Source organism: Cygnus olor, chromosome 8, assembly GCF_009769625.2.
Source record: "Cygnus olor isolate bCygOlo1 chromosome 8, bCygOlo1.pri.v2, whole genome shotgun sequence".
Lineage (NCBI taxonomy): Eukaryota > Metazoa > Chordata > Aves > Anseriformes > Anatidae > Cygnus > Cygnus olor.
This window is the reverse complement of record NC_049176.1, coordinates 23,284,179-23,297,084: the sequence shown is the minus strand read 5'-3', so window position 1 is coordinate 23,297,084 and position 12,906 is coordinate 23,284,179. Positions and strand designations below refer to the sequence as shown.

Here is a 12,906-nt window from a genome sequence, read left to right as displayed (position 1 = left end):
CTCTACTGGCCCTTTCATTTAATGACTGCTGTAAGAATTTTTAATTTCTGATTGCATTTTCAGGCTTGCTTTTCCATTCTTTGTCTTTGGTTTTCATTTTGATGGCTCTAACTGTTAAAGAATATCACTCATCAGCTTTCAATTAAAGACATGAATGCAAAAAAATAACATCATTAATATAATAAAGTGAAATGATTCCTTGCTTGAGATGGGAGAGAGCCTGCCTGTAAAGGCTGACATTTCGTTTATCAGTAGGCTTTCAGATGATGCAGAAATGGTTGGAGAGGGGAAGGTTACTGAAGGGGGTTGTTTGACTGCATCTTCTGGAAAGTCGTAGATTTACGCAAACTAAAAAGTGGAAGAATGTTCTGAGAAGAAACCAAGCTTTTCACCACTTGTTTGAAAGCAAAACCTGCTCTAGTCCCAGCAAATGTTATTTCTGCATTGTTCTGAACAATTCTGTATCTCATTACGAAGCCTGACAGGAGTTAATCACCGTGGTGCTTCCTTCTACCTCACCTGTTAAAAGGAGAAGGCCCTTCTTGGAGTTTCCTTTGGGGAATATCATTTTCCCAAGCAGCAGAGTTGAATTCCGTCTTCCCATTGCCTGTGTGATATCTTATTCCAGAATGAAGCTATTCAGGCTTATCTTTGCTCTACAGCTTGGGAAAATTGAGCGGCATAGTTGGTTGTACACATCTGCGCCCATTACTGAAAGCAGTTGGGTGCCTTACATCATCGCACGCTGATTGTTTAGTGAGTCACTTTTTGGGCAGAGAGCAGGAGAGCGCTGGAAACAGCAGCATAAAGAAAACTTTTATCAGCATTTCCCCCTAAATTTTAAAGGGTAGGTTTTATTATTGTCAAAAAGACTGTTTCTGTGTTGAAACAGGTTGCCCTACAACTCGGGGTCCACTAAAGCAATTGGTGTGCCCTAGCTGGATTTTTTGGAAACTCATTTTTGTAAAGTAGGTTGCTGAGTAATGCTTAAAGAGCAGGCTCTGCTTGTGTTCTAAATGCCCCTATGGAAATGAGTCAGATTTTCTTTTTTCTTCTGCTTTTTATCTCATTTCTTCTGACAGGTTAAAATCTGCACAATAGCTAAGTAAGCAAGACCTCTTTTCTCCACATAATCTAAACTACAGCATAGGAGCCGGTGCCAGGTCCCCAAACAATGTGAGCGGATGTTACCTCTTCTAAAGAGACTGTTCTAATTGTCCTTCATTTTTGCTGTGCCCTCTGCTCAGTAGACAAAGGTTTTGCAGTGCTCTAGTGAATATATTCCAGTGTTTTAAGTTCCTCCAGTGCACTTTTGCAGAGAAGTGGCTGCATACGGGGAGTTTCAGAAAAATTCATACCGTTCAAAAGAAGCAAAGACCAAGCGACTCTTGTTGTAGCCCTTTCCAAGAGGACCCCAGCTGCCCTGCTGGACATCCACCAGCTGCCTGGTGACTCCTGATGCCAAAGCCCTGTGTGCTCCGAAGCTTTTCTGTGGCTGATCAGGATCCCGGTTCTTCTCTGGCTTTGAGTCCAGCAGCACACTCGAGCTGGCTACCTTCCATCCAGCGCTCTTTCTGAAAGAGGAGACGAAATACTTCAAATACTTCAACCTGTGACTGCTTCCAGCGTTCGCCCGGTTTTCAGGAACTGGAAAAATGTTATTTTAATGATAGTTCATATGTGTGTTATTGCTTCTAAAATCAGATACCTCTCTAGCTGATACACGGTTATTTAGGAAAGGCTTGAAAAATGCCGTGTTTCTCAGCACAAAAATTTGTGGGTTTGGACAAATCAAAAACATCAATCTGTATTCCCTTCGTCTGTTTGTTCTTTCACTACAGAGTAACTTCAGCTTTGGGTTGGCATCACTTTGGGGCTCTTGTACTTCAGGTCAGGTTTCTCCTTCAAAGCATAAACTTCCTGTTTCCTCCTGCTAGCTACCACTCGCTCTCTGTTACTTTCCACATCTTCCCCATGAAAGGAAAAATCCACAGGAGCCATTTTTTTTTCCTTTTTTTTTTTTTCTTTCCCTAACCTTATCTTAAGTTTTAGCCTCTGTAGTCCCTAAAATCCAATGTTACATCCGATCGTCTTTACTATTGGAGGATTTTTTTTCCTTCCTTTCATCCATCCCCTAAAAAAATATATTAAAAAAAGCCACTGCTCTGGAGAAAATTGTTATAACAAAGAAACACAGGCCTTAAGTGTGGGCAATAAGGCTTGCACTCAATCCTGCCCCAGGAAAATATTTTAAAGGTGAGATGACGAGAAGTTCATTGACGTACAGTGTATGTAAATTCTGTTGTCTATTACAGCAGGAATCTATACATTGCAATTAAATTTCCAAGGTTGTCAGTACTCGTGCTGCATCATCTCGTGGATGTTAGAGGAATCTAGATTGTTGGCCCTCTGGGGAACTACTCCCAAGTGTCAAATTAGTAGGCTGCATTTTGTGTCATCTTTACTGATTCATCTCCTGTCTTCTCAGTAGTCTCTTGAAGGATTTAAGGAAGCTCGAATCAATGAGACGAATGCTTAAACCTTTCTGTTTAGAAGGGTACGGTACAGTCTCACTGATCAGTTTGGGGAGAAGGAAAGAAGTCAGACTGCTATTTCATTAGAATATTTTGAAGATCATGGTGTACTTGTATGAGGAGGTTGAATCCATTTCTTCTGCTAGTCCTTGAGATCTCAGCGCGAGCAGTGACTGTGAGATCTGAGCTCTGCTGGGTAGGGATGGCAGCTTCGTGCCTTCTCTGAGTCACAGCTTCTGCTGAGGGCACTGCACTGGACTCCATGGGCTGGGACTTCTGCCTCAATGCAAGTTTCTTTGGGAACAACGTTCTTGGAAAAAAAATGATAGTGGTGTTGAAATCTCTCTGTTCTGGTAACTATAGAAAATAGTTTGACAGATGGCAAGGACAGGTACTGTATGAGAAACATTTTTACATATTGCTGTCAAAGATCTAAGCTAGTGGTAAAGTGAAAAAAAAATGCTGCTTAGAGCAGCAAGAGTCACATGTATTTACAGCTGTATTATTATTATTTTAAGGAGGCTCATGTGCAGCTAACTTCTCGCTAGCACCAAATTATTTCTGTTCTCCAATGAGAACCAATTTCTCCCCTTGGACCTGCCATCTGGATAGATGGTTGGTCTTTGAAGTAGCTGGGCATAACAGCCCCAGGCTTCACTTTCATGTGAAATGACGTTTTCTTTGGGCTTTGGTAGGCCTCCTAGCTGTAGTGTGTCAATATAGGGCGACCTCATTGTCCATCGTCCACCACGAAAGGCTAGTTCTTTGTTCTCTGTCCCTGTAGGTGTATGCTTATGCAAAAATGCTGTGCTTTCCTTACTCTTATCCAAAATCTATCTCTATGGAGTGACCAAAGAGTTTTTTAATAGTTATTTGAAGGCCCTACCTGTGGAAGGATAGAAAACATGCTGTGGTGTTTCATCTGTGAAGACAGATGAAGAACTGCTTTAGTTAAGAAGCAATGAGGAGGATTTACTTGCTTCTTCATTTTCTATCTACTTTCCTACTGTAGTCTTCTAGATCTGACATTGGATACTATACAGTTGTTTCTATCAAACTTTCAGATTTTCGTGGACAATAAAATGTTTGCCACTGACTGACCCAAGGAGTTAGTAACTCCAAAGAGCCCCTTAATGGTTAGCAGGTGACACTACTCCTTTCAGAAGTGAGCCAAACATGTGATGCTGGGTAGCAACAATCCTTCCAAGTGACTGAAACATGGCAAAACTTCCAAAGCGTTATTATTGATTTGGTATCCAGCTATTGATAATGTGCTAATCATGCTTGCTAAGTTAAAGAAGGCTTGTCCTTTTTATCCTCCTTATGTTGACGTTGGGACAGTCATCTCAACCCTGTTGGTTATGGAACTCGTGACACTGCTGGAGCTTTGCAGCTGTTATGCAATGGCTTGGGTTGAAAAGTAATCCATTTTTTCATTGAGCAGTGAAAATAATTGGGAAGTTGGGGCTTTTTTGGCATTGCAACTTCATGCAAAAGGTGGAATGAAAAGGAAATGCTGTGTTACTTTATAATAGAGAAGCCAAAGATCCTAAAGTCATTTATCTGACAATGAGCATCCTCCATTTCTTCCATGTGAGTAATGATAGTTGCTTATAAAATGCCAAGAGAGAATACTGAATTTGAGCCAGCCTCCTTTCCTTCACACCCCCTTGTTGTTTGCCATTCTGCAGGTGTCCCGTACCGGGTAATCTTTAACCTGTGCAGTAGCTGCGGATCCTCACAAAGAACCAAGCGCACCAGAAGTTTGGCAGGCTGTAGGAGGAGAAACTGTGGTTGGGAGGTGTGGGAGAGAACTGGATAGCTGGGGAGTTTTCAAACAAAACAGATCTTTATCAAAAAAGCCAACTAATCAAAACTGAAATATTTCTTAAAGGTGTTGGTTTTTATGAAAGTTCATAGAAACACAAGCAAAGCTATAATGGGAGTGTTTTTGTTGGAAACCTGCCTGGCTTTCTGCCAACTTGTCTGCTGTTTTCTGTAATGAGATATTGAAAGACTTCAATTCTCTGAATGTGTTTTAGTCTCTGGCGTCTTGCCTATTTTGGGGGAGTAGAGCAAAAAATGCGAGCATGTATGAGGTTCTGTGGCCAGCAGTAATGTGATCAAGTAGCTGCCTTCTCCGTCCCTTGAGGAGTTTCCAGTGCGTGTTAGCTGCCCTTTGGGGAAGGGCAGCTTGGAAGGACACTGGGCTTGGAAAAAAGGGGTCTTGGCAGGAGAACTGACAAGCGGGGATGTGCAGCTGCTGAGATAAGGTACCTGTCAGCGGTGGAGGCTGAGCTGCTGTCAGCAGGTGCGCGTGGTCCTCCTCCTTGTCAGCTGGAAATCTCAACAAAAGCCCAGTGCCCTACTCTTGATTGCGCTCAGAGTACACAATTTCACTGAAGTGCAAAAAGCACCTTTGTTCAGCGTATGCTTTTATTCTCGAGTTGTAACTGTCTTGAGGGGACCTTGTGTAACAGTGGCGAGTACAGGACTGCTGAGGGAGAGAAAGATTTTGAGCCTTTGCCTTAAAAGTGTCTGAGAAATTGAGTAAGACTAAAGAGAAAGGTTAAAGATTGGGGGGATTTTTACTTAAAAAATAATAAATACGTTAAAAAGCTGGCCTTCATTTCACTCCCAAGTCCTCATCTATACCTCCAAAGGGAAATCTTTGTCCTTGAGGAGTATGTCATTAAAATGTTAGCTGGTCTAACCATGGATTACTTGCACGTTTCCATAGTAATGACACTTTCCAGAGCTTTATATTACGGTCTGTAGGGTATTTACTGTATGTCAGCCTTTCTGAAACCGGGTAACTGTCTTAAAAATCCTCTGATCTGTTACCTGCTTGTCACAATGTGTAGGGAGAGTAGATTGAACACTTCAGCAAGAAGGTTACTAAACAATCTCGTGGAAGTGCTGAGTGACTTAAAATTGACTATATCACAGCGTTTGATGGTTGTGGTTATTTGTAACACTAAGATGGAGTTTATCCTGCATTTAAACCTGCTGTGCTTTTACTTATCTGGCCTGCAGCCCTTGGAAAATACTAGAAGAAAAGAGTTAAGTTATGGAGACATTCTTAGACTAAGTGGCATCTGTCTTAAAACTGCAGATGAGAGTTTAATTAACTGGCAGGTTTATCTTATACACAAATACTGCTTGACTTGCTGTTATTTGGGACGTAGCACTTGGAGACCCAAGGCATTCTTGTTTTTCATTCCTCCTGAATTAGTGCCATTGAAAACTCACACATAGGGCTCAGTGGCTCTTAAATCATGCACACTTGTGAAGTTTTTGATTAAAAGCCTAACTGGGAAAAGTACATATCTCGTGGAAGTCACAGTGTACTTCACTGAAGTTAAATTCGGGATTGGTGTAGCCTGTTGTTTCCTACAAAAGACCTTAATTTAAAAAATAAAAATACACCAGTGCTAAACTTCAGACACTTGCCAGCTCCCTTTGTTGTCTCGGTGTTGGAGGTGGCTTGAACTTCAGGGAATCATGTCTGCTAGACCTTGAGTAGCTTTTTTTAAAGAAAGCTATTCTATGCAGCCAATAAAACATGAAAAACATTCCCTGGCCAAAGGCCAGTCGATCGGCCTGTCTCCCCGAGGACCCGCTCGGCTGAAGCTACCTGAGGAGCGGGCTCGGCGGCCATCTGGGCCTGACAGCATCAGGTGATGGCGGGCCCTGCCTCCATCCAGTCATCAGCTTGCTTGTTTCCCCCTTTTCAGTCACACTGATCTGGGATTGGGATTTAGCTCGAGCTAGGCTGCTTGGGGAAGCTGGAGAGAGGGGCTCGGGCTGCTAAAGAAGGAAAGACAAGAGGTGGTGGCTCACACATGAGAGGCCCTGTCATGGCTGCGCACGCACCAGCCCTTGGGATTGCCCTGCGGTGCTGCAGGTGTCCCTGTGGCTGTTGCCTTTTGGGTTTTGGGAAGGTCCCTGTGGTAAAGTAGTCCTGAAGACATCGTTGAGGGCGGGATGTTTGTGTTTCTGGTGCTTACAGTCAGTTCTTTAATAGAACAAATAGGCCCATTGTGCTGTTAATCACTTCAGGTCAACGTTCTCTCCCAAGAAAAAGGAGAATCACCAGGATAGCTGGCTCTAATCACGGCTCGTTTGGAGATGTGTTGAGATTGTGCCTGTGAGTAGATCACAGTTGGACCCGGCGACGTGGAAAGAAACACGGCTGCTCTCAGAAGCATTTCTGTTGACTTCAGGCCAGCCTTCTTTATTGTAGGATTTTAGCTCTCTAATGTTCATCAAGCAAAGTACATCAAACTGCATTTTTTTAATTTAAATCAAAATATGGAGAGTCTTTAAGGCTCTTCATCATTTCTCGTAGAAACATGTTGAAATTTCTCCTAGCAGGGATGCGCACGTGTCAGAAACACTGAAATGGATGGGCACGTTAGCTTACTGGGCAAAGCAATAAAGGGCCTGCTTCTGTAGCAGGGAGAGGAAAAAAACTTATTGCTATTCTAAGAGCTTAAAGTATTGAAAGTAAAGAATGATATCTGTGGCTCTCTGGAAACTGAGTATCCACCTTTTGTATTTTTAAAATGTGCAAGCTATTAAAGGCATTTTTTAAAAGTCTATTGTGAAAAGGAGACTGGCTTCCATGAGTCAGGTTTTACAGGAACTGGTCCAAGCCTTGTTCTTCTCCCTGAAGAATTTCCTTCCAGTTTCCTCTGCAGAATACGGTTCTACAGGCAACTGTGACATCGAGAACTGATACCCACCTATTAAGGAAAAGAAGACCCGCCTGTAGTAAGGACACTTGCTGAAATGTCTAGTGCTCTGTGTCCATACACCAAGCGCTTGTTCCTTACCTTTCTGGTCCTTGTTAGTTTGCATTTCTGTGCCCAGTGCTTTGGAGTGAGCCCTAACAAAGCTGCTAAGTAATTCCACAGTGTATAAAGGAGCAAGACTTAATCTTACAAGAAGGGCTAGAGAAGTATTCAAGTACCTTAGAGAATACTTGAAAGCCTCTTCTGGAAAGCTCCTATTACCAGCGTAAAACAGGCTCTTACACAGTAAAATACCTTGAGATTTTTGGTCCAAGCCTTAATTTGCAAGACCCAGTGAAATCATTGCTTGTGCTGGTATCATTTTTTAAGAAGTCTCTACGCTGTTGTATGTTTCTTTCACATAAATTTTCATGCACTTGCTGATGATTCAGAATCTACAAAAGATTCTGTAGTAAATAAAAATCTGAAGGTTTTTAAACTCAGATTTACGACCATGTGCAGATACTGATGAGACTCAGAATGACTGCTTGTCTTACTGCTTGCTTAGAGAGGCAAACCCCAAAAGCGAGGTGGAGAGGAGGGAGGACTTGAAGACCCTTTTGATTCAGGAGCTTTGAGTGGGGAAAATGGAACAATACAGGGCACCGTAAGTAAAATTGCATGTATAGGCTGAGAGCTTCAAGCAAAGTAGGGTTAGACCTGTCTCCTGCTCTCAATGGCACTTTATACAAGTGCTTCAGTGCTGCACAAACAACTGCAGTAGTTGAGCTGGGAGTAAATGAAGCCTCCCGACCAGGAAGCGACTTCACTGAATCCGAAGGTTTTCACCTTCCTTTTATAACAAGCCCAGTTATTGCCTCACTAGATATGTGCACACCTGAAAGTTCCCAGCTCCCCCCATAAAAGGAACCTGTATGCTGGGCTTTAATGCCCCATACCGCAGCATGAATGCTGCTATCTGAATCAGGTGTTTGGTCAGCAGCCCCAGGGTGCAAATGTCTGGGTCAAGGTTCAGATTTAGTTTAGATTGGCTCGATTAAAGTATCTACTGGTTTGTCTGAGAACAGTGAAGTTACTGTGTTGGATATTCAAGATGAAATGGTATTTGGAACTGCAGTTGAAGCGGTGTTTTCTCTTCTTTAATGTGGGAGGTGTGGCCGGGAGGTGAGCAGATGGCTGGTGCCAAGCAGCACACCTCTCGGTGCTAAGCCACTCTGCGCTGGGGCTGGAGATGAAACTCTTCTTTCTGCTCGTTTTATTTGTGTTTCTGCTTGTACGCCGGGATTGCGTGCACCTGAAAGGTGGCTGTTGTCGGCGCACATCGGCCCTGCTCTCTGGTGCTCGTGTAGTCTGGTGGCTGGGCTGCGGAGCTGGGAGCGCAGATGTTCAGCATCTCACTTGGAACGTGTCGGCAAATCTCTGTGTGTAGCTGCTTGCCTTCTCTGAATTCAGATGCTACCTGTCCCTGCAAAACACCCCACTTGTCTCCTGAAATGCCTCAAAAACGCTTGGTTTCAGCGGTAGCATTGGGAAGAGAACCTCAGCCTCTGCAGAGCAGAGGAGGGCACTCGAGATACCTTCCCTGAAGAAAATAACGTAATGCATTTTCTGCTGACAGACACATCTCTGCCGATACATCAGCATCCCTCTGGTTGATGAAATAATCCTGGTGTAGGACTTAGGATCATGATAAAGTTGTTTGCATAGCTGCGAAAATTGACCAGGTAGAAAGAGCTTTAGTGGGTTTTATGCCCTTACGTTGTGTAACGTATTTTCAGAACAAAAGTAAAAGCTTGTTTGCAAGGATCTCAAATAGGGGAATTCCAGTCAGGTATGCACTGGGCCTACACTGGGGGATTTGTAGCACCCTCTTTCCTGTGGCAAACATTTCCATTGTGTAAAGAGGTGCTGCCACTAATAATGCGTTGATGTCCCTTTTCCCATAAGTACCTATTCAGAGAGTCACAGCTTCTGTTCCTAACGAGGAGCCTGAACAAATCCAGCAGGGAATACGAACCTCGGGCCTGAGATGGATGTGCTGCTGCCCAGCCACCACTTCTTTAGCCAGCAGCGTTTTGCCCCCTGATGGAGAGCTCACCTGTTTGCTCTTCTGGGTTGCCATAAGGATTTGTGATGCCTTAGCAACTGCAGCTTTTCCATAGCTGTGCACCGTGCCCTGCAGGCTATGGCTGTCAAACACAATACGCCTTTGTAACTTGGTTTTGGAGGTTTAGGCAGGAATAGCACTTGTAGTTATGCCTGAGCCAGTCTTCCTTTTCACAAAAACTCATGCTTCCCCTTACGCCTTCCCCTTATTCCTCAAGCACGTTTGGTTTGAGTACTGGGAAATCTAGGATCACAGTGCAGCAGCTGACTTCAAAATTCCTTAAAAATAAAGAATTACAAGTTCAAGATGCATATTTTGTGTGACTTTTTCACTGTCATGTTTCCTAACATTGTAGTGATTGTTTCCCCCTGCTTACCTGTCTTTAATCTGTTCTTCATTTTCAGCTCTTCCTCCAAAGCCCCCCAAACCGATGACTCCGGTCAATACAAATGGAATAAAGGACAATTCCAGTTTCTCTCTGCAGGAAGCAGAGTGGTACTGGGGGGACATCTCAAGGTAAGCAATATTTATTACTAAAAATAGAATGAGCCTGTTAGACATCAGGAGAAAAAGAACGTGCCTATTTTAGACAGCATTTTGCAGGATGGAAGTGCTTCAGGACTATGCTTGGCAAAGCACCTAAATGCTAGAGCATTCAGCTGGACTCAAGACTTGTGTTTAAGTTACTGTTGTTCTGGTACGGATTTTGTCAGTCCTGGTGACAGTTATTTTGGGTTTTTAACTTTCTCCAGATACACAAACTCTTTAAAAAAGAAAAAAGTACTTCAGAGTGTGCTAGCTAATAAGGTTTTCTAAGCCTGTGGTGCTGGGGTGCATGTAGTTCAGCAAACTTTCAGTAGGAGGCTTGTTCAGGATAAAAAGACGAGCATTTTTATTTTTGGTTTCTTGAACATTTGGTTAAAATTGCATCTGTATTAATTTCTATTACATGGTAGTATAAAAATAGCGCTTAAAAGTGCTGTCACCAGCTATCTGTAGCAGATGGTACAGACACGTACCAAATAAATTAGGTTTTGCCCCTTAAGGAAACACCTTTCTGTGTGCTCGAGAACATAGATGGCTTGGGTTAGGTTCAGAAAATGAAGTGCAGGTTTTTATGTAATTAATTGTGTAAAAGAACTGCAGTGTTCAGTCAACTCTTTCCCTCTTAAGACGCTTCTGAAAAGTCTAGGATTTGGGACAGTAAGAGAAGACATGAGCAAGCTGGGATTGTGATCAGAAATTGCTCCAACTTGTGCACATAATACTTTGAAACGCTGTCAGATAAAGGCAAGAACAGCCTATTTGCCGCAGTAGTTCAATGAGGTTCTGAGAAGGGAAATAAAGTTTTCATATCTTTATTGTACCACCCTTATCTCTATAAAGCAAACCTGCATAGATCTTGTTTTTGAAGGGCCAATGATATTTTTCTGTTAAGATGAAATCAAAGCAGAGTGGCGAAACCTGATCACAAAACCCACTTGGCAGGGTTTGTTTACAACACCTCAATACTGGTAGTTCATTGACTCTGGATTTGTTCCTTGTTTACCAGTGCACGTGATGGCAGGAGCTAAGGCAGCACAAATCATTTGGAGTGGCTATATTGGATTAAAATGGGATACACACACGCATAAAGCTGGTATTGTTCATAGCCTTAATTTGGCAGCCACCAGGTACGGACTGCATTGGGCTGTCAGGTCAGGAACCACGTTCTTCAGTCCAGTACTGCCTTGAAAATTATGTTCTGAACTTCAGGATACAAGTTGGAGGTATAAGCCCCAAGCCCTTAGACTGTATTTATCTATTCAAAGAGTCAGGCCTAATCTGTAAAACGTTCTGCGAGAAGTAAGCCGATACGCACACGACACTTAGCAGGAGCCAGGCTTACTAACAGAGTGGTTTTCTTCAGGTAGCCAAATCAAAACTGAGGCTGCTTGGTAAGAATACTTTTGTTCCTTAGTATTTGAACAAAAAAGCCACTGTTGGTTTTTCTTTGTAAAATTCAAATAGACTTCCTACCTCACTTAGATAGTGTTGAGGCTACCTGATAAACTCTAGTTTCCAAATGATTGTATTAAAAAGTGCTTAGTGCTCTTAAGAACCTGTGAGGGAGCTGTTACAAAGTGTGATATGTAATCTGGGTGAAATGTTCAAACCTGTCAAGACACTTAACTCTTCAACTGAAAGCATTTTCTTAGTGCTTATAGGCACTCGCTTTCACTAACAAGTTTCTCGATTTAGCGTAAAGCTCTGGGCTGAGTATTCCTTTTGCTTCAGCTGTAAATAAGTAAAAGTTGCACTGAAGCTAGCGAGGTTGTAGTGGTTTAAAACTGCTGTAAATAAGATCAAGGTTAAGCCAATAATGAGTCTCCTGAGACTAGAACTGTGCTAAACTCTGGGCACCTTTGAGAGATGGTGCTAGAGCCCATTTCTTAAGAGGTCAGGACTGGTTTCTCAAAGGGCACCTGTTTCCAGTGTGGACTTTAAAACCTGAGCAGATTACAGTGAAAGGTTGTGAACTCTGAGACACAGCTGCTACTGTTGCTTAAAAACAGACTCCTTCCTAAGCGGCAGTTGACTGCAGCTGCTATTTTTTACTGTAACTACACAAGTTCAAACTTATTTTAGATGACCTAGAAGACTGGAGAACCTGAGTGTGAAGAAAGACTGCCTGATATTTTGAAGACTGAACTCCTTATGCATGCTGGTGTTACTGGCCCCAGTATCGATACCCGTGGTGAAGATGATAATGTCCCTAACGCTTTCTGTTTTACTTTCCATTCCCCAGGGAAGAAGTAAATGACAAATTACGAGACATGCCAGACGGAACATTCCTGGTGCGCGATGCATCGACCAAGATGCAGGGAGACTACACTCTGACGTTACGGTAAGCACTGGTTAGTTGTCATCCACGCAGTAAAACCCTGAGCAACTAGCTAGTTGCTATACCAGTGACAGCAGTGCCTTCAGGTTGAGATGTTCCCCAGGTGTTGTGATCACAGAATGAGCACATGAATAGCCAGGTCTGATAGCCTGTTCTGCTCTGTGCACTGAATCCTGCCTCTCACTGAGCAGTACTGTAAGGATCTCTCCGTAGGTAGGACTTGGGGAAGGGAGCCCCTCAGTAAAGCTTCATAGTTTCAGAACTGTTAACGTATGAAGTATTTATAAACTAAGGCTTTAATTTATGGGAGTGAGTGGAGTATCTCATCAGCATGCAGCTCTGGAGATCTGAACACAGTGCCTTTGTAAAAAGAGTATCTCGTGCTTTCTGATCTAAAGTTTAGGAAATATTGAATTGGATCCATGTTCCTTTCTTCATTAAAATCGTCTACAGCAGTGAGGCAGCAGACCTCATGTGACTAGCTGCTGGGGCCTTGCCCAGCCGGTACAGCCACTTGCCTCTGCCAGGCTCTCAAGACTGGCTGTTAGAGGCAAACAATCGAGACATAAGCCACTGCAGCACGCCTTTGGGAGTTGCTGTGATATGGCAGATATTTGTTCTCGC

General features: G+C 43.0%; 1 protein-coding gene across 5 annotated transcripts in view; it reads left to right on the top strand.

Moving 5' to 3' along the window:
* Window positions 1–12,906, top strand: part of LOC121073781 (phosphatidylinositol 3-kinase regulatory subunit gamma) — a 60,850-nt gene that overhangs the window by 35,861 nt on the left and 12,083 nt on the right. For all 5 annotated transcript variants that reach the window (XM_040565151.1, XM_040565149.1, XM_040565148.1 and 2 more), the window contains 2 exons: window positions 9,803–9,914; window positions 12,187–12,285. In XM_040565151.1, coding sequence (XP_040421085.1) covers window positions 9,803–9,914; window positions 12,187–12,285 — 211 coding nt within the window. The remainder of the gene's footprint in view (window positions 1–9,802; window positions 9,915–12,186; window positions 12,286–12,906) is intronic.